The sequence below is a fragment of the Hyposmocoma kahamanoa genome, unplaced genomic scaffold (assembly GCF_003589595.1).
Source record: "Hyposmocoma kahamanoa isolate Upper Pololo Valley unplaced genomic scaffold, ASM358959v1 66, whole genome shotgun sequence".
In the NCBI taxonomy this organism is placed as follows: Eukaryota; Metazoa; Arthropoda; class Insecta; order Lepidoptera; family Cosmopterigidae; genus Hyposmocoma; species Hyposmocoma kahamanoa.
The window spans coordinates 5,172,874-5,195,099 of NW_020653854.1; the positions used below are offsets into that span (position 1 = coordinate 5,172,874).

General features: G+C 35.8%; 2 protein-coding genes across 4 annotated transcripts in view; both read left to right on the forward strand.

Annotated features, from left to right (window-relative positions):
- The window catches only part of LOC113231871 (short neuropeptide F), a 112,188-nt gene extending 107,152 nt beyond the window's left edge, over positions 1–5,036 (forward strand). The window contains exons 6-7 of the mRNA XM_026466408.1: positions 2,186–2,272; positions 4,464–5,036. Coding sequence (XP_026322193.1) covers positions 2,186–2,272; positions 4,464–4,526 — 150 coding nt within the window. The 3' untranslated portion in view covers positions 4,527–5,036. The remainder of the gene's footprint in view (positions 1–2,185; positions 2,273–4,463) is intronic.
- A 14,050-nt stretch (positions 5,037–19,086) lies between these two features.
- Positions 19,087–22,226, forward strand: part of LOC113231659 (ataxin-2 homolog) — a 54,150-nt gene continuing 51,010 nt past the window's right edge. For 2 of the 3 annotated variants that reach the window (XM_026466093.1, XM_026466091.1), the window contains exon 1: positions 19,093–19,192. The gene's annotated coding sequence lies outside the window, so the exon portion shown is untranslated. Of the gene's footprint in view, positions 19,193–22,226 lie in introns of all 3 variants that reach the window. The other variant, XM_026466090.1, reaches the window with a different exon arrangement.

The following is a 22,226-nucleotide window of genomic DNA, read 5'->3' on the forward strand; positions in this document are numbered from 1 at the left end:
TCATTCTTTTGCGGTGCACGGATAAACGTACTCAGGTTTTTGTTATGCCGCCATGTTTAGATTAATAAGTATTAATATTATGTATCTTTTTGTAAACAAATTTAATAAATAAAATAAATTTTATCATTCACTCATTCATTCAATAGTTTCAAATATTCGTCATAGTCTTCTTTAAATATGGTATGATGTTCAAATATTGAAAAATAATACCAATTTCACCAAAAAGTATTTGTTCGAGGTACATTTGGCATTTGCTACAAACTGAGGTTGGGGTCAACCTATAAAGTAATTAAATACTTCTGTCAGAAGGCCGTAATTCAAAGATACTTTACTGAATATACTATATATCGAATTTAAACAAAATATTAAAGATTATACTACATAACAAATATTCAAATACGTTGTGTTTGGCTAGACAGTATTCATTTTTGTATAATTGAACAGCAAGTATGTAGAAAATAATAGCTGTGAATGGCTGTCACATTGGTATTTATATAGCTGTCTATTTACTTAGCTACATAGTGATATTTATTATTGTTAGTTCTTCTTCTTTTTATGAACAGGGCAGGCTATAGCAGCATATTAGCGCCGACGGCGCTGAAAAACACTCCGCCATTATGCTGAACTTTTTATCTCACACCACTATTGTTGTTACTAAATATTGTGGGGAACTTGTTTTTACTTCTAATGTGTTGAAATAAATAAACGATTTTATTTCTATTATTTACATGTCATCAATTTGTAGAATTTAGGTTGAAATATACTATTGATTTGAAATATCGCACCCCTCATGGAAGAATGGCATAAGTGACGTTACCTCAAAAATGTTAATTGCTCCATTCGATACAGGAAAATAATGACCCACATCCTCTCCAACTCTATCGGCAATAGATCTCGATTGTAGTCGAATAATACACACGACAACAGTTTTCCAACGGAGCAATAAACATTTTTGACGTAACTGATCGCATAAGCATAGTTTTTACAGGGAAATAAAGTTTTTTCATGTTTTTATGTTAGAACCAATTAGAGTATGATATTGATAACCCAGAAACAAAAATCGTGTTACATGGTGTTATTTAAGATTAAAATGAGGTACTTTAAACATGGCTAAAATGAATTGAGTGTTAGTAAGTGTGTGTATCTATTAGTGTGTGTATAGTGTTTGATGGCTGTATGTATTATAACATTTTTGGCTATTTTTAAAACCATTGCATAAGTACTTTTGTGTCGTTGTGATCTATCATTAGAAGTAATTTCAATACAGCTTCTCGAGAATTTGGTGAATTTAATGATGTTTAATCTTTCGGTTGTACAATTGTGGTATTGACGCGCTATTGTACGCTTTTGGCTGTATGTCTTATACAGCCAAAAATTTGTTGTTGTTTGTCTCACCTTATCAAGCTAGGTACCGTAAAGTTGATGTAGAATTCTCCAATATAACGGCCCAAGCGCTACAATAGAAATATATTTCTCTGCTGTAGATATATCGTTCCAAAGGCTGTAATAAAAAAATATATTTAACAGCTCAAGGCTTTAGAATTATACAATATACCACCTAAAACGTTTTAAGCGAAGCTAATAACTCCATTCAAATACTTCTAACTTCAAAAATTCTTTCCAAGACCTCAAGGGGTTATAAAAAGTTCTTATAACTTTGCTTTACATCAAATGCCCATACAATATATACTAGTCCTTCTATGTCTCTTAGGATTAATTTTGGCGTTGTACGGCTATTGTACGACTTGCCTGTATAATTGCTTTTGAATACGCTACTAAAGAACTTAAGTACTATATATAGTAAATCCCTTAAACAGCTAATATATAACTTTTTACAAAAGTAATTTAAGCAGCTTATGTGCTTGTTGGGTAAGTTCCTGTACCCTTCTCTGGGTCTCCACTCATGCACTTGTGGTCTCGTCTACGGCATATATGGTCTGCCTATTTCCACTTTTTGCTGATACCTTGGCTATGTCGATAAGATTCGTTCTTCTCCGATCTCTGTGTTTCTGAATTGATTTCAGAGAGAGATATCCAACATTCTATCTTACCAGTTGGGGATCCTCCTGTAGGAAGTTAAGCTTTTACTATTCAGTTAGATATAACTTAGTAGTTTTAAGGTATCTTTTCATAATCATTATATTTTTTGCCCAATTCCGAAAGCTAAGAATAGTTAATTTTGCAGGAGCAAGACCGAGCTGTGCGCGCCCCCTCAATGCGTCTGCGATTTGGCCGCCGTTCTGACAACAACATGTTCCTAATGCCATTCGAGGTAGGATATTTATTTTTAAATAGATAGATAGACAAAACGTTTAATGTTTTCGCACAAACACACAAAAATGTAAAACAATTAAAAGAGGAACGAGACACAAAAGAAAATTTAAAATTGACAGTGAAAACAAAGGCGAAAAAATTTGTGCAAATTAATGAAAAGGGTCGTATGCTCTGTTGTGAAATGCACTGGTTTTCAGCTATCTCCTTGTGAAGTAACACGATGCGGTGCATTAATCAACCGACCCTACACGTTGTTAGTGAAATGAAAAATTGAAATCTCCCATCTCAAAGTGCTATTTGTTATCACATTTTAATGTCAACCATGACGCAATACGCAATATATAATTCTGAGCGACCACGTTGCGGAGGCAATAAAACCTAATTATTAAAATGAGATCGATAAGACGTAACCATTTCATGAACTTGGACATAATAGAATATTTCTAAAAGGTAAGACTTAAATTAATTTCGACTGAAGGATTTCAATCAAAGTCGTAAAATAAATTAAAAAAATATTAAATGAAATGGAATGCTTACGTTATTTGAAATTTAAAAAGTGACATTGTTAACACGTACATAGTCGTGACATCTAGCAAAATTATAATAACATCGATAAATCAACTGCTGCAGCAGCACCGCTGTCTCCTAACGTTTTTTAATAAAAAAAATATGTCGAGTAATTCACGGCAGTCGTCCGTACAAATACATAGAGCTTATTTATTTATTTATTTATCAGATAAACTCAAACGTTACATACTAAACAAATAACAAACAAATTGTTCCACTAAATGTGTGCCAACTAAGGCATTCTATGACTCGCGTGACACATGCATGTAGTCTTGTGGTATTATTATATTTCAAAATTTCTTTTATAAACATATAGGGAGAAATTTATTTAAAAAAATATTTTTTTTTTGTATAATAATAATTAAATCCGTTTAAGAACTTTTGCATGTTGAGCACTGTTGTCATTGGGCATAGATATTGAGATGCTACTGTATTATTTTTAACTATTTCCTATATTGTTTGTGTTCATGTCTAGGTGTACTGTATGAAGAGGTGCTTTATATTTAATTTTTGGAGGATTTTAGAATTATATTGCCTTTCTTATCATAACTAGCGTAATCGACATTTTAAGCGAAATTGAGTTATCAACAATCTGGAATCAGCGAATCGAGATCTAGATGCCCCCATAAGCGACTTTTTTACATTTAAAAAATTCAATGTTATTGTTTAGCAAAATTAAGGCAATTGACATTTTTCGTAGAAAAAAAATGTAGGTGCCAATAACGGGCTTTACACAGACACTCTATCGCGCGTGATAAAGCAATCGTGAAATTGAGCGCGCGTGTAAAGACGTTGGAAGAAAAAGGGAAAGATTGCGAGATTGCGCTCATTAGTCGCGCGCGCAATTGCGCACTCCAACATGCGCCAGTTTCACGCGGTCTATCCTGCGCATTATTCTTTACACGGACGCTCTTTCCGTTGTAACAAAAACGAACACTCGCAAGAGCAATCGCGCGCATAAGATTTTTTTTATGAGTCTATACTGTCCCACTGCTGAGCAAAGGCCTCCCTCCCCTCTCTCCACACCTCTCTGTTTTGCGCCACTGAGTCCTTTAGGTGCGCATCTAGCTCGTTTCTCCATCTACGGTTTGGCCTGCCGCATGGTCGTTTTCTATCTTTGGAGATCCATTCTGTGGTGGCCTGCACCCACGACTCGACTGACATGAACGTTGAACATATATGGCATAAGAACGTTAACTTAAAATAATTCAAACAGGTAATTGCACACGATTGCGCGTGCAGACTTTCTCGCGCGCAATCCTGTACGCTCCTGATCACGCGCGATAGAGTGAATGTGTAAAGGGTACTATTATCTCGAAAGTTACCAAATTGGAAATGTATTAGTTATAACAAGGAGGGCAGTATACACAGGATACAAAATAAATCAAGGAAAAGATAAGATGCTGACACAGAAAAATTTTTTCGTCGACCCGGTGGGATTTGAACTCACGTCCATGCTGCACCGTAGCATTGCTCTAACTAACTGAGCCACGGGTCCAGTTACCGAGTCGTCGAAATTCTATAAAGACCTTTGTACTTATTTTTCGGTATTCGTCGCCGCCTGCGACATCTAGTAAGAGATTTTTAAATAACCTTCTCACGTAACGTACTCTTTGTTCCAGTCCTCTGTACCCAAGGAAGTAAAAGCTACTGGCTCTTCGGAAGACGACCGACAACAGGACTAAGCTTAAAACATCCCCCACCTTCCCCTCCACATACAAACAAACCTTACGACAAGTTTATATTTATGTATTAACAAATCCTCTACGTGTCAAGTAAATAATATCAATTCTCGATATATTCGAGCATTTATAAGATATGTGTACATAATATTCAGATATTATACGTTGTTATAATGTTAATTATAATCATAACCTAACCTAAACTAACTTATTACCTCATCAGTTTCCAACTCGATTCCTCTTCTGGAAAATCTGAAATTCGTACCTGAGGCTTCTTTTCCCAAATATATGTACTTTTGTAAGTCTGGATTGTAGTCACTACTTAAGACTGCATATCTGTTTCTATTTATCGAATTAACTTTTCAGGTGTTTGGTAGAGTTTTATAATTATAACTGTCGTATGTATTTTCGGCGAAGAGTTGTACATTTCAAGAGCTGGGTAAATGTAAATCTACTTCGCCCTAATGTAATGGTACTATTAATGAAACATGTCAACAGTATTTGAATATATTTAATGTAATTTTAATGTACCTACATCATGGCGTAAAACATATTGCTTAGACTAAAATGTACCTAGTAAAAATGATTAATTTTGTATAGATACTATAATAGTGGAATTACACCAGTTGAAATATAAAATATTTCCAACGGATTTGTTGTTTTATTTATTTATTCCTTTTAACAATTTGCTAAACTTAGTTCAGTACAGTAAGTAGGCTACACACATATTTTATTGAAAATTTTACCTTAAGGTCTTATCAGATATATGTACGTACGCGATGTTCGGTACCGCTGTGAGTAGCGAAATTCGAGTGAGTACATGCGGTATTACTACTTTTCATAATAAATCGTTACCGCTAAACAATCATTCCTGTGCTGTCAGTGAACAAAACGCAAATGAGTCCTTCCATTATGTCAAGTAACCGTTATGAATTCGCCGCTGCTACCGCGCCGTCTGGCGAAACCAATTTTGCAAAGCAAGTGAAAAGATTCGACCTGGGTGGTGTGGTACAGTATCTTGATTTAAATCTAACTGCGGAACTTCACACCTGGCAGGATACCGCGCGGTAGTTTTCGCTACCCACAGATGTAGCGAATGTCGCTTATATCCATAGTTTTAGTAACTAAATCTAAGCTTATATCTGAATATGCCTTTACGGGGCGTTCAAAGTTGCGCATACTGAGCGTACGGATCTTTCCACGGTATCAGTTTTATGAATTAAGCACTCAACGAATGTAAATACCATAAATTGTAATAAAACGTGGCAAGTCCTTCTATAGACATAACAAATTTACTTTTAAATTTACTTAAGTTTTTTAGTAAAAGTGTAATTAAAATACATCTGCTATATTAATATCATTTAGAGTTTGTAATTTGATTGGGACTGTAAATGGCGTCACTTAATCGAATACGCTTGGAGATCGTAAAAATGCTCTAAGATATTCAAATAGACTAGAGCCACTGTTTATATCTTTTCCGTAATAAAATGCTATCTAAGTATACATTGACTTACAAATAAATGGACGACGGGTCTAATACAAAAACCACGAAAAAAATGTCCCAAGTCAACCTATTCGAAATTTAAATTGTAATGTCATCGCAGTATCGCGCTGTCAGTAGAACAAATGAAGACTAAAGCGGAGTGTCGCGCTCTGTATACGATTTTAGCGCCTTACAAGTGCGGACACTTTTTGGCGCGGACCCGACGTCCATATAATTGTAAGTCAATGTAAGTATAGGATAGTATTACACGAATTCACGTTAATTTAAAAAAAATGGTTTTAAGAAACACGCTGGTGCAAATTAGGTAAGCAGTAGAACTCCTTGTGTAAGAGTTCGTTCAGGGAAGTTCTGCCACCGTAACTATTTCTACTGCCAAGCAGTAATGTGCGCATTACTGCGTACCGGTTTGGAAGGGTGCTGGTGAAATTACAGGCACATGGGACTTGTCAACTTATATATTAGGGTGACGGGCGCAGTGGCAGTGCACATAAGATCTTTGCGATTTAAAGCGCTGAGTGGCACTGCAACTGTTTTGGATAGACGTGTCGCTTACCCCCAGGCGCACAACTTGTTTATCGCGTCATAGGGTATTAAAATTAGAACTTTTTTAGTAACTGCCGCTGTGGCCGAACGGTTACCATGCTGGACTGCCACCCAGAGGTCACGGCCTCCATTCCCGGCCCGGGAGAAATATTTATATGTGTACATTTATTTCTGTCGTGAGTTTGGGTGTAATTTGAGGTGTCTATGTGTCCATGGCATCCGCGACACAGGGTTTCCCTAGTGCGGGGCTACGAGTGTGTGCGTTATGCGTTTTACAGAAATCTGTTAATGGAAAGTTTGCGAAACCGGATTTATTCCCTAGTTTGCCATCTTTATAGGTGGAATATTTTCTTAAAATTTAAATGGGATACTGAGGCCGGTACCTTCTTTCCATCAAAAAAGAATAATCAAAATCGTTATTGCGTAACATACACACAAAAAATACAGTCGAATTGAGAACCTCCTCCTTTTTTCAGTCGGTTAAAAAGGTAAAAGTTTTGGTGTTTTCCGAATTTCATTTTAAATCTTTCGGATCTAAATCCCATGAATTTGTTTCAAACAAATCGACGTTCGCGCTTTTTTCGGCTGACTGATTTACTCGTAGATCGGAACAAATTGTTTCATTCACAATTTAATCAGGAAACTTAAAAACTCGATCCGACTGTTTATTCAATCAGCACCAGGGTCTCTCGAAAATCTTTGGTTGTGTCCTATCCATTGACTTACAATTATATGGACGTCGGGTCCGCGCTAAAAGGTGTCCGCACTTGTAAGGCGCTAAAATCGTATACAGAGCGCGACACTCCGCTTTAGTCTTCATTTGTTCTACTGACAGCGCGATACTGCGATGACATTACAATTTAAATTTCGAATAGGTTGACTTGGGACATTTTTTTCGTGGTTTTTGTATTAGACCCGTCGTCCATTTATTTGTTAGTCAATTGTCCTATCTAAACTATTTTGACATAATTGACGTCGACGCCACAGCTGCACACACGTGCACATTTCTGGTACAGACCTTTCTTTGCCAAGAAGATATCATGCTACATGTTATTCCTTTAGGAATCAGATTCTCCGTACTCACAGTTCCTAAGAAACGCATGTTATTTTTGTACGTAACGTAAAATCTAAATTAAAAAATAGGACATACTTGTAAAGATAGCTTATAAAATCTGTCTCACCGACTCAAAATCTTCTTACCACTTCGGGTTGTTTCGTACTTTTAGATGTAAAAAGTTGATTTCGTGATTTCGGCAGCATTCTATACCAATCCTACTGTTACGCTAATTACACACGGCACCGTAACAACGCAGTTGCAGTTGCAGTCGGCCTTGCATTTGTATACACACTTTTATACACGTATCGCGGCGGCGGCGGCGGCGGCGGCGGCGTTACTTGATACGGCGGCGGCGGCAAGCGATCGATGCCGCAATTCTACTAATGTACGATTTTAGTAGGTGACGCCGTATGGGCTACATTTGCATGGCTGCTGCTGCGGTACGACGCCGTAACTCTTGCGGCGCCGCAGTAGCACAGAACACCGCGGCGCCATGATTAATCATCCTTATTGCTAGAAGAGTCGCTCACCATCAGGCGGACGACTTGTTGGTCCCCGCACTAAATATCATAAAGTATCAACTTAGTCCAATAAAACTAAAAAAAATACCTGGTGACACCGCATCCATTGTCCCCTCGAAACAATTTTTTTGCAATTCGCAGCGCTTGTGCTGATTTTGCAACAATTTTTAAATTTAAATTGTTAACATTTATCACGTAGTTTACTTTTATTTAATGAAGAAGGTCATGACTCTGCAACCTGACTTCCGCCTTTATCACCATATCACACACACAACTTCGCTAGTCAAGGCGTCCATGGCCTCATAACAATTCCGAGTTTATCGTTAAAATATTTAAGTAAGGAATGAGGAAACATTTACGTTCTCTCTCCGGGGCGCTTACGCAGACGGTTTGAACGGGTAGGGTATGTGTAACAAGGTATCACAATTGAATTAGCCGTTCCTACGAGAACACCTGTATAAGGAATACGCTATGCGGTACTCAATTTTCACATGGGATGTTTGAATTAGGTAGCTAATTGCGCTAATATATCAAAACTTGAATGTAAAAAAGACACGAGTAGGAAAAAGAAAAACGACTGTCAAACAACCGTTTGATTGTAATAAGTCAGATGTATCTCGGATCCATATAATGGTATTCATAATGAGATTATTTCGTCTTTGAACAGCGATGGAAACACGCGTTCGTGAAACGCGCGACTGTATCGCTACATCTGCGATCTATGAACGCGCGATTGCATCGATGCCATCGCCTATAAATCCCAAATGTAGCGATACAATCGCGCGTTTGTATCGATGCAATCGCGCGCTTGCATTGCTAAAAGTCACTGTGTGTACCGCTCTTATATCTCAGTAATTGATTTAGGTAATTTCAAGTCAACAGATCTACAGGTATAATAGTTCTATTCGTCGTAATTCTTGGAACACTTCAAGCAAGTTGATTGGTGTCTGCCAGTTTTTGTTCCAAAATTACCTGGTTCGCTTTTTTTATGATATCAAGCGATTATATTATATTATAGATTATCAGGTGCAGCGCCACTCAGAACTTTAATTCCCAAAGATCTGTGGGGCACTGCCACTGCGCCCGTCAACCTCAGACATAAATTGACAAGTCCCATGTGCCTGTAATTTTACCAGCACCCTTCAAAGCCGGAACGCAGTAATGTGACTATTACTGCTTGGCGGCTGAAATAGTCAAGGTGGCAGTACTTCCCTGGAAGAACTCTTTCACAAGAAGTTCTACTGCAACATTTAGGCTCAACTTAGGCTCAACTAACATTGGCGCAGAGTCGAATCGTCGCGTTGCGTCCTGTTTTTCAACTACAACGCCTGGCGTCGTCGACGACGCTCGCATGAGTGCGCCCGGATCACAGTGTGGTCGGCGTCTGACGCCTCACTGCGCCCAAGTAACGCGCGAAACCGCTCGTTTTCAACCAACCGCGCGCATTTCCATATTTGCATAACACAAATTTGTACCTTAATAATGGGAAAATAGGTATGAATATGCTTTAGGCGAAAAACATGACGCGTCGCGACCCTTCGACTCTGCGCCAGTGTGAGTTGAGCCATAATGTCGCATGCAAATTCATAAGGTAATCTGGCGACTGACATTGGGCTAATGTAGTTAGCTAAGACTTATCCAATAAATGACGCTAAGATTCCTTATAATTGATCAAACGCATTTTATTTGAGTAGTTAGTGACCGTGACAAACAATTTTTTTGTTCATCAAAAGTCCATTGTTTGCTTTGTGTAGAGAATCAAAATTGTTTTTTTCATGGTAGATGACCATATAACATCTAAAAGCTGCAATAATTTTCAAAATGCCACATAGGCTACGAGTGACCATCCGACTAAGTACGCGTTGTGGAAACAACCCCACCACCTAACTAGGTGGCATCATCCCTCAGGAGCAACTACAGGATGCAATCTGCTTTGTCCCGTATGAAAGACGCTAAATCGACTTTCTACTCAGGTAGGTTGCTGGAGAGATGATTTAGGAATGCCAATTTAATACAAAGTGACTTCGGCGTTCCCACACAGTCCTTTCAGAATTTCCTGGCGTGCTCCTCGTGCCTAAACACCTGCACTAATGAAGATCTCAATGTAGCCATATATAATGCAATTAAGATAGCAACATCCAACACTAACTCAGTAAAGCCTTAAAATAAATAAGCATCGACACGATAAAAAGAGGAATAATAATAATAATATAATAAATTTATTTTCTTTATTTCGGACTTAAATTATCCATAGTATGTTAATAACAGCAAAAACTTAAAGTAAGTTTAGTACAAACAAAATGAAAATTCTAAAACCACAACTACAGCTCCCATTGGGCCACACCTTTTGTTTGACTCATCCAATATTCTGCAATTGGACAGTCAAACAGAATAGCATGGCAGATTTCAAATGGCGTTCCTTCTTTATAACATTGTATTCATAAAAACATGTGGTGTTAACATAACACTAAAAATGAACGATCGTTTATCGATATTTTATGGCTAATAATATAAAAGAAATTGCGTACAATAATGTTCAATGCAATAAATTTAATGAAAGCCCTACTGTTTAAAATTATTGGGTGTTGTGTTGTCATAAACAAATTCTAATCACAAATTAAGGCTTCACTTCAAGATTTGAAAGAGACTAAACTACTTATGTGTATACAAATTCAGACATATTCGTTATAACTGTAACTAGAGTCACACGTGGCAGATGTTTCTTTCGCAGACGTAAATAGTACATATTTTTTACACAGATTGTTTTTTTATCGTGGTGTAGCAAAGAATAGGCAGATTGTATCTAAGATATTGTCAAGCTGTCAGCAACAACAGGCTTTGAAGACAGCTCAGATAATGGTTGTGAATTATCTAAGCGTTCTTTACCTCTGAACATTTTCTTGAATGTTCTTTTGAAATCCTGTGCGTTTCTTACTTTATTAAAATATCATATCCTTGGTATTATTATATCGCCACATGTGATAATGGGTGAAAAGTAAAAGCGCTTTGATGTTGACATGAGTCGTAAAAATAATTCGAATTACATGAACAAATTTTATAACCCATAAGTTCGTCCAGGGAAGTACTGTCAACTTACCTATTTCTGCCGCCAAGCAGTAATATGAGCATTACTCCATTTCGGTGTTGAAGGTTAAGAATGCTGGTGAAATTACAGACACTTGAGACTTTTGAAGTTATGTCTCAGGAGGACGGGCGCAGTGGCAGTGCACGACCCTTTCGTCCCATCATTTAGTGCCAAAAAAAATATGACAGTCATAAAAATAAACAAATTTTTATTGTGAAGTTTTATAACCCTCCTATTTACTTCTTCTTATTGACTTCTCTCCTGAAAAGTTGTAATTTTGTAAATATGGCCATATTATATATTTATGATACCAAGTGCCGCGACGAACAAGTCGTGCACCTGGTGGTAAGCGACACGCCTATCCATAACAGTTGCAGTGCCATTGAGAAATTTAAATCGCAAAGATCTTATGGGTACTACCATTGCGCCCGTTACCCTGAGACAAGTCCCATGCGCCTTTTTTATTATTACATTTTTTACCTTGAAACACGAATTTATTTCAGTTTCTCTGTTTATGTTCCAGATTCAATCGAGATTTACTATGTTTTAGCGAATTTTCTAGCACACGCTATTGGAATTTGGTTTTTCAATGTCATTATGAAGGGAAGTATTTGTCTTTGAGAAACAAGTTATCATGAATAAAATTCTAAATTCTACATATGATAATAATAATCGTTTAATTCTCCTTCCACAAAAGTAATAATAATAATAATAGTAATAATAATAACGCACACACTCAACAAAGCCCCGCACTAGGGAAACCCTGTGTCGCGGGGACCAAGGACACACATAGACAACCACAAATTACACCCAAACTCACGAGAGAAATAAATGTAGGCCGTACAAATATTTCTCGAACATGGGACCTCTGCGTGGCTGTCCGGCATTTTACCACGTTTGACCACGGATGCAGTTTAATACTATAAGTATAAGACTAGGTACTTTGTGGAACGCTGGAGCCTAAAGTAAATCAATAGAAATGAAACTATTTTTCCGAATTTAAATCGCGTATATTTGTTTTTTCAATCAAACCAACGTTGTTTGTGTGTGTGTGTGTGTGTGTGTGTGTGTGTGTGTGTGCGTGTGCGTGTGTGTGCGCGTGCGTGTGTGTATGAGAGTATGATATAAATAATAATGTGCCACACAGCCACACCTATTACCAGTGAGTACCAGAGCAACGGAATTCACTTCGGGGTGCTGTCCAGAATACTCAGATCTGAACAAATTAAGTAAAGTTCATTTCTTATACTGTCCTCCTCATAATACTAATGCATCGACATGTTTAGCAAAATACAGTTATTAATATAATTATCTGGGATCAGCGAAACAAGATCTACAACCCCATCTATCGCTTTTTTTTTATATCTTATTTACTTTCAGTTTTATTATGAAATCAGTACAATTAACTTTTTTTATTACCAAAAAAACCTTTAGCCAATATCTCGAAAGTTACCGAAATGCAAATTCGTTAGTTGTGATCATGGCAGTATATTGGTTCTACCGGGAATTCAACCAAGTACTAATCAGCGCCCGTAGTGCAAACCGTTGGGTCACCGAGGCCGCAAAACATTTTTTCAGAAACATTGACACAATATTTTTTTTAATTTATTTTGGTGCAAACAGTCATTACAATATGAATTAATATAGACAAAGTTTGAACTATGCTATAGACAACGAATATATACCGAATATTACACTTAACTGTTAATAACATAAGCTAAAAGGCCTTGATTAAACAAAATAAAAAACGCATTTTTGGACCAAAAACGAAGGGCTAAACCATATAGGTGCTTAAAAAAATTATACATAAAACTAAAGAAAAAAAAAACAAATCTAATTAACCGGGATGTGAACTTGCTACCCCAGTCAGGCAGACTCTCCCCACTAGGCCGCTAAGCCGTGTCCTTACTTCCAAATAATTTACCGTTGTAAGCACACCGAAATTTTTGTGTTACCGTTAAATTTTCGTGTATACACAAAAAATACAGTAGAGCGTAACAGAATAAAACTTTTAAGCTAATAACGTTACCATAATGGTAGCTTTTAGCATAATCCATAAATTACCTCATTCTTTAATAGATTGGTTGTTATATTTTGGAAGACAGGAACGAAGTTAAAAAATACAATCCACAAATAATTGTATTGTCACGTGACTTGAACGAATTTGAAATACTCATTAAATTCTGATTGACGTGTCTTATGTCGTCACGATGTTTTAACACGTGTCAGGCTATAAAGTATCTTGGCAGGTAATGGACCGTGAATCACAGTGTCTTGTTATGAAGGTACATCATTACTACTGAAAAAAAAAGCTGAAAAAAAATCAGTAGGACATAAAAAGTTGAATGCTTGGGTCACTTTACTAAAATCACTCTTTCATTTTCTTTGTATGAATAATTGAAATCACGTACTTTTTTTAAAAAAGCTTATCAGAACCGCGAATCGAACAATAAACGCTCACTGTTGTTAGGATGAGGCCAGACGAGCGTAATTTTGAGAGTTTTGAGTTACGTTTTTTGAGTTGCGTAGTTTGCGCTGCATTCGGTTAACAACTCACAAAATTACGCTCGTCTGGCCTCACACTTATTCATCCAACGTTTATTGTAGAGTTTTACCCTTAACATTGATTCTATCGATTAGTATAATAACATAGATAGATAGTTTATTTGCCAACAAAGCACACACATAACATGACATACAAAGACAGAACAAACAATGAAGTAAATACTTAAAACGAACAAAAACAGGATTATATAAACAACAAATACAAAAATCAAAATCAACTTATAATAGAAAAATATATTATGTGTGCTGCCGTAGCGTATAGGACGCAGCTCAGCGTAAAACCGTCGCAAAAACGACGTACTGATTTTCAGCTACCTCTCAAAAGGTTACGCGGAACATTAAAATTTAAAAACAAAAAGTTGGTGTCTGTGTAAATTAGGGTGCTGTGTACACGAAGCATAATGTATATGAAGTGTATGTAGTATGTACTTACGGAGCATTAAAGATTCAAATAGTAAATTACAACCTTAAAACAAATAATAAATTACAACACAAAAAAGAAAGCAAAAATTTTTAAGTTGATTATTGTGTGTGATTAATTTACTTGCTAAAATAATAATAAATCTGTCGGATACGACACTTCAGGCGCAAAATGCAAAGGTATTCCTTCCCAATCTTTGCTTGGCCAATATAGTAGATTTTAAATGTTTTTTAAAAGTGTATTTAGATTTAAATGGGGGAGGATGTTGTTCCAGCACTTCTTTGCCTAATAACGGAAACTGCCAGTGAACGCCACCGTGCGGTGTTGCTGCACTAATAACAGAGGACATACAGACCTTGGATCTTCTTGGAAGTATCGATTACGAGGGAAAATCAGTTTCTCGTTCGGTTTATTCGGGACGTTTATTTTTCATTATAACGAACATAAGGCAAGCAAGATGAAATTTTCTACGCGAGTCTATGTTCAACACTGATGCAGTATTTAAATAAGGAGATATTTGGGTCCGTGGAAAAATATTATAACAGAACCTGCAACAAGCATTTTGTTCGTGCTGCAGTAGACGTTTAGTTCATTCTAGGATGCGAGGCCCATACACGACATCACCGTAATTAAGCCTGGAAATGATCATAGATTCACAAAGCATGATGCGGGACTTTTCGCTCAGTAAGTGACGGAGCTTGTATAGTACTTTGAGACCATAGAAAGAGCTATTTACAAGGCTCAGTATGTGGCTTTCGAATCGTAAGAAACTATCAATATCCATCCCAAGGCTTTTTGCCTCGTTCACGCGCGCAAGGTATTGACCATGAACAGTTACGATGGGATTACAATTATTAACTCTGTTAACCTGCACTTTGCCTCCAAGCATCATAAACTTAGATTTAGTAGGATTTAAAACAAGAGAATTCTTACAGGACCATTCATATACATCAGTCAGGTCTTCGTTTAGTCTTTGCAAGGTAGATAAAGTATCCTCAGGTTTTGTTGAGATATACAATTGGACGTCATCCGCATAAAAATGACACCTACAATAACTTCACGATACGCGAAAGATCAGCACAGTAGATAATAAATAAAAGAGGACAAATAATTGAACCCTGAGGCACACCACAGATTACTCTCCGAGAAGCAGATTTCAAAACAGTACCATCATGTTTATGAAGTATGACAATCTGCATTCTGTTATGTAGGTAACTGTTAATCCACAATAAAATAGTGGGTGTTTATTTTTTGCATTTTCAGTTGGTCTAATCCTAGTTCAGGTAAGCTTTTAAGAATCTGTGGAGACTTGTTAAGAAAATTAAAGTATGTTTCCTTTATGTCAAATTAGCTGTAAGCGTTTAAAGTAATTAGTAGCAGTAGAGCACCTTGTGAAAGAGTTCGTCCAGGAAAGTACTGCCATCTTGATTATTTCTGCCGCCAAGTAGTAATGCGAGCATTACTGCATTCCAGATTTGAAGGGTAAGGATGCTAGTGAAATTACAGACACATGGAACATGTCAACTTTAGCCTGAGGGTGACAGGTGCGGTGGCAATGTCCCTCGAGTCTTTGCGATTTTAAGAGTGAACCTTAGTGTCACTGCAACTGTTATGGATAGACGTGTCGCTTAACACGAGGTGTACAACTTGCCAACGCGTGATTTGGTAAGTATCATTAAAAAAGTTGTCCTTCGTGTCCCATTGATTTTTTCCACCCTGTATACGTCAATATTTTAATGAACAATATTTGCTACTACTTAGATAGCAACTGCAATGAAAATCGACTGAATGGTGCTGACAAAATTAGTGGAATTATTCGGTGATTGCTGACGTCTGAGGCGGAATATAGCATAACACATAAAAATTCCTCAACGACTTAAAACATAATGCTTGACTACTATATTTGTATAGCTGTCGTTTGGACGCTTTTGTTCAGTCACCATCGACTGAACAATAAATTAGCTGCACTATTTTGAACAGAAACTAATATAGATAAATTTAAACATGCATTAAAAAAATATTTATTATTAAAAAGCTTCTATTCGGTGCAAGAGTTTTTATCAATTTGATATAGTATACATAAAAATTTACGAAAAGAAAAATAATAAAATTAAAATAAATAGTTTAATATTGATAAATAATAATAAAAATTAATATATGATAATATTATGTGAATGTTAAGTTAATTTGGATTTATTATTAATATGTGAATATTTGATTTGAGATACTTACCATTATTTTGTGAATGTTTACATTGAGTTGTTATTAATTATTAATAATTTGAGTTAATTGAGTAGGCATTTTATATTTGTCATGTTTATTGTATTGTGAAGAATTAATGATTATATTAATGTTTACTACTAACTACTAACCCAACCAGCAAAGGTGTGGATACTGGAAAATTTTAAATGTACATCATATTTACCACATGTTCACAATAGAATAGAATAGAATAGAATCGTTTATTTCATGTTATCAATGTCACAATATTACAATTGGAAATACAATGTCAAGGGATAACTATGATCGTCAGTAATAAAATTATAATAATAATAATGAATATAAAATAAAGTAGTATAACTACTGCTTGTCGAATAAAATAAAATAAAAATTGTTTCAAAAGAAACTCATCGACACTGTACAATTCAATATCCAATAAAAGGTTTTTTAGTCGGGTACAAAACGTTGCATCGTTTCTAACACTTTTCAGGTCTGTGGGTAGATGTTCGTAGAATCGGGGACCTATTACCCGCGGATTTCTAGTTGCAAGTTCGGTACGGTGGGCAACGGATTTTAGTGTTCCCGCGTTTCGTAACGCTCGGCCTCCGCCCGTACGTCGCTCATAAGTAGCCAAGTTTTGACGCGCATAAACTATTATATCATAAATATATTGTGAGTACATGGTCATTATATTGTATTTCTTAAAAAGGTTTCTGCAGGTCTGACCCTTTTTTATGCCTACTATTGTTCTTAGTGCACGTTTTTGAAGAATAAATACCCTAATCGACTCAGTTGAATTACCCCACAATGTGATAAACATCTTATCTTAAGTAATTATTATAAAAAAATAAGTTGACTAATGTTAAATATAATTCTAGAATATTTTGACCTGAACTAGTTTTTAGGTTGTAATTTATTATTATATGACATACTTAATACATATTTAATAAGACGTTTTGACGATTGCAAAAATGTATATTTTTAATTCATTTAAACTCTTATAAATTGTAAGTAAATTGTAACACAAATTATATTCTGATTTTAGATTTGACATTGCTGCGCCCTTACAGGGTTCATGTTGATCTATACCAATAATTTAACACCTATAAATGTAACAACGTGAATGCAATAAATGGTTAGACTTTGACTTTGATTAAATATTTCTTCACTATCATGAAGCTTACTTGAAGAAGTAGTTTTGAGTAAGGCGTATAACACACAGATGCAGCGCACCACGTCCACGGTGGACATAGCTGACTGTAATTTCTGTGAGTTTATATTATGCACCTCACACTGGCATCGCGGCACTGGCATGACGCTCGCTCCGACACACGAGGCGGGCGGTCACCTGCAGCGGTTTCCGCAGCAGAAACCACTCCAGCATGTTATTTGCCTAAGCAACGCAAGTTTAAACTAAAAAATGTAGCGATAGGCCTTCAACTCACACAAAAATAACAATAACTTCGACTTTAAATTTAAACAATCAATTTTATTATTTTTTATTTATTTATATCAGGTAACAAAGACCCATGTATACATACCTTATAGACTAACATACATAACAATATAAAAACAAAATACACCTATATTATATATACCTTAAAACAAACATACATACAATATAATAATAAAAACTAATCTACACGATTTCCCTTATCGGCGACACGTGTGGCGCAATCTGGTGTCAGGTAACCGGCCGCGGAATCGCCGATATATGACACCCTTCGGCCAAAATTCCTCTTTCATGAAGGTCGAAAGATGTTCGGTCGGTATTCTCACCACAAACGAATTGAAGTTCACGTTGCGGCGAGACCCCAACCGCTCGACCCTCAGGGTGTATTTAGTTTTATGCCTGATATACTCCACTATCTCCTCAGACTTCGTGGAGTAATGCAGCCGCGAAATTTTTAATTCCATCAAATTGATTTAACATGCGTGCATATCGAAATTTACAAGTTCTCTTTCCGATTCAACTATTAATTAAAATCGGAAACAAATTAATGCAAAATTAAAGGAGATTTTGTTTTTGTCCCTCCTTTACAATTCGATTGGGGAACATTATAATTTTAAATAATAATAAGAAACATGAATGTTTTTTACTAACCCGTTACTGGAACGAATTTTCAAAACTCACATTGACCCGCTTGACAAGCGATTACTGGATAATATTTTGTCAACATTTTATTAACCCTGGACGAAAATAAAGCGTGTATATAAAATTCTGGTTGATTCGGTGGAAGATGGTTCATTCGCGATCTGGAACTCGTCGAAAACGGAGACGTGTGCGTTTCTCAGTTTAAGTTCAAGGCCTTAAAACTTTTTTGTTTTATCAGGTGAGACTAGGAGTATGCTCTACAAATCGTACAATCGTGTTTTAAATATGTGTCCAGTGTACTAAGCAATATTATAGTCAGTGGGAATATAGTGGCAAATTATAGACACTAGGTTTTGCGGATCGCAGTGATACTGGATTTTTGCATTTCTTTATAACATGGAGAAGAGCTACTAAGTGAATTTTAGAAACTCATTTCAAAAATTATTTACGAATGAATCGAAATAAACTGTGACGTGAGTGCGAATGAATCAATCATAGCTATTGAACATATTAAGCAGATTTAAAAAAAACGATATCTTGACTTATAAAAAGTTTCAGGTGAGCTCGGACTCAGAACGCGAGGAGTGTGGGCGGAGAGACATTCGCCTCAGTAAGAGATCGGCTACGACGCCGCTCGCACGACCAGCCGCCGCACAAGGTACTTTCATGTGTCATGCGAACACAGCTTCTATAACATACAGCACTAATAAAATGCTTGCAGACTTTACGCTAATCACCCGAGGTTTCGACCTCGACATCCATGACTAACTTCAAGAACAAGGTGTTCTGTTACAAAAATAAATTCGCCATGACTTCATGACACTGAAATAAACACTTCTTGCACTCGGTAACTGCTGGAACGCGTGTTTGCATGTTAGTTCATCAAACCATACTGACAGGCTTAATGTTCGAAATTTGAAACGAGGTATTTTTGTTTTTGTTTTTTTCATTATTGTCTATTTGTGCACGTACTTATTGTACACAGCATTCATATTCAGTGACAGGTAACTCGTTGCACAAGCACTTAAAAATAGATATATAAAAGTTATTCCTGTTCATCGTATAGTCCAGACCACTCGCCGGATTATTTTCAACCTTGATGACGGCATTGTTAACCTTGTTTCTTTGTAAACAACTTTTCGGGTTTACAACAGTCCCAAGCATATTTATTGCTCCTTTTTCTGATGAAAATTCTTTGAAATACACTTTAACACCTTTATAAAGCGACTGAAATTTAAACAGCTCTAGTCATTTTCATTGTTGAATTAATAATGAAGAGTCTATAAGGATCCGCTTAAAAAGCACTTTTGAAGAGGTTGTTTAATAAACCGCATCCGACTTACAAACAATGAATTTTTAATTCCGAAAATAAGTGCTAACATATTTATTACGCACGTGGTAAACAGTCCAACACGAAAATAGACTATCTCTCGTCGTTCACATTTTAATATCGGAGCTTCGAAGCAGTGGAATGGACAAAACTGTAATGTAATGTTTTTTCTACACCTACGCACGCAAAACTTGTTAAGCTGTTACATGAAATGGCATAGATAATCTTTGTACTCGATCTTTAAAATTTCATAAAGATACACGAAAAATGGCGGCTGCGCGCGCGAACATGCCAGTGCCAAAAATAATTGCACGAAATTACGAATTAATGTATATACAAATTGTAATCGTGACCTTTCAATGTCATCTCTTAGGAACAAGTAAAAAAAATCTCGATAATTGTAATACTATACAAACGAATACCACCTCCATATCCGTAAATGTTAAAGTCTTACTTACTTGGATATACCGATACAACTTGTCATTTAAAAATGAACCTTAATTAAACAGTTGTATATTTTTGTTAATTTGTATTTGAGCTTGGAAGGTCACTATTATTTTCGACAGTAGTTTTGAAACTAATATTAGTAACTGTTAATTCAAAATCTAATATTTGTGTCTTCCTTTATTTGACGTAATATCACAGATTACTTAATAGTTACTGGTAGTACCTGGAATTATAATTATTTATATGTTTGCGGTTATTATATCTTAAAAAAAACACTAAAGAGGTCGTTTGTATATTTTCGCCATTCAACTGTTCTATTTTCTGCTACAACTAATTTAAAAGATCATTAAACAAAGTCATGTGCTTCTTAGATTATCTATTTAAACGCCTCTACTAACGCTAGTTATTTTTCATTCAAAAATTCGCGATTGAGACTTTGTGTTGATTGTTTGGGAGCACTCACGTGAATAAATAGAGCACCAATAAACGCATTTTCTGCAGCGATATACATTTTTTTTTTTTTTTGGAAACACTCGCACAAATAAATAAATATCAATGAAAGCATATTCCGAAATGGTCGTAGACTTTTTTTACGTCCAAAGTTTATTTTGTATTATAGTATGATATAGAAGAGCGGGCTGGCTTTGGAAATCTTAAAAAACACATAAGTACTTTGCGCGATTTAAAGTCAAACTTTTATTTAAATAAAATAAAATAAAAATAAAAAGGTATTTATTTCTCCACAAAACATAAGGAACAATGACAACAATACTTAAAAAAACAATTGAGTGATATGGACAAAAAGGTTAAAAACTCATTTTCAGTCTTCCCCTGTAGCTGTTTTTTTCCGCTTGCTTCTTGTATCGTCCCAAACTGCAGTGTTCAACTTATGTCGAATGGTATAAACTATCCAGGATCGTAACACTGAAATGTGAAAAATACTTTCATCTCAAACTTTTATTAATAAAAATCACCATAAATACTTCAAAATACGTGTCGTGTTCTGGCCCAATATGTACGGGGTTATTTGTAAAATGCAAATAACCTCGCAGGACATTACTAATATCATAAACAACAACTTTTGCTCCATGACTTTTTACAAAACAATAAATTTACCAAAAATAAAATTTAAAGTTTTTGTGGTACTATCTGACATTTTAACAAAGTGAAATTTAGGCATGAAACACAAGTTTTTGTTTATGATGTTAGATAGTCCTGCGAGATTGTTAGTTGTTTTCCAAATAACCCTGTATAATTAAATTATAATCTTTAAATTATTAATGGAGCAATTTCAAGTTTTTGCAAAAAAATTTGTTAACCGTTTTATGTATTTTGAAGCAGATTATTTAATGAAGGAAGAATTTTTTGAACGATTAGTGTGAAAATTTTTACAATTAATTTTACCAAACGGCTGACGGTGCAATAACATGTTGGTTAATTCTGGAACGGCACCGTTCCTTCCGCATCATTTCGCAATTAGTCCGAACACAAATAAATCTTGCAAAACTAAGACACACTGCGCGTGTGCTTGCTTACACTGCGTGAATGAAGCCATACGTTTTGAGAACAATTAATTTGTTTACACCATAAACGCAAACAAGTGAAAATCGCGACTTGCAGGAGCACCTCATTATTTTTAAATTTTTGATTGATCGTTAATTGTTTTTACGTAACTGTTTTGTTTTTTTAATACTTTTTATAGATAAATAGTGTTATTTATTTATTCAATAAACAAACAATTCGGTATGAAAACATTAACCAGAATATTAAATAAAGTATACCTAGAGTGTCCTTAATTTATAATGCAGTTCAAATCTCAAATTCGCCAAACCGTCTCACCTTCGAAACAACAGAGATAGATGCGGACTGGCAAGAAGACCATCGAAACGGTAGTAATAGAACAATAGGGCTTTAA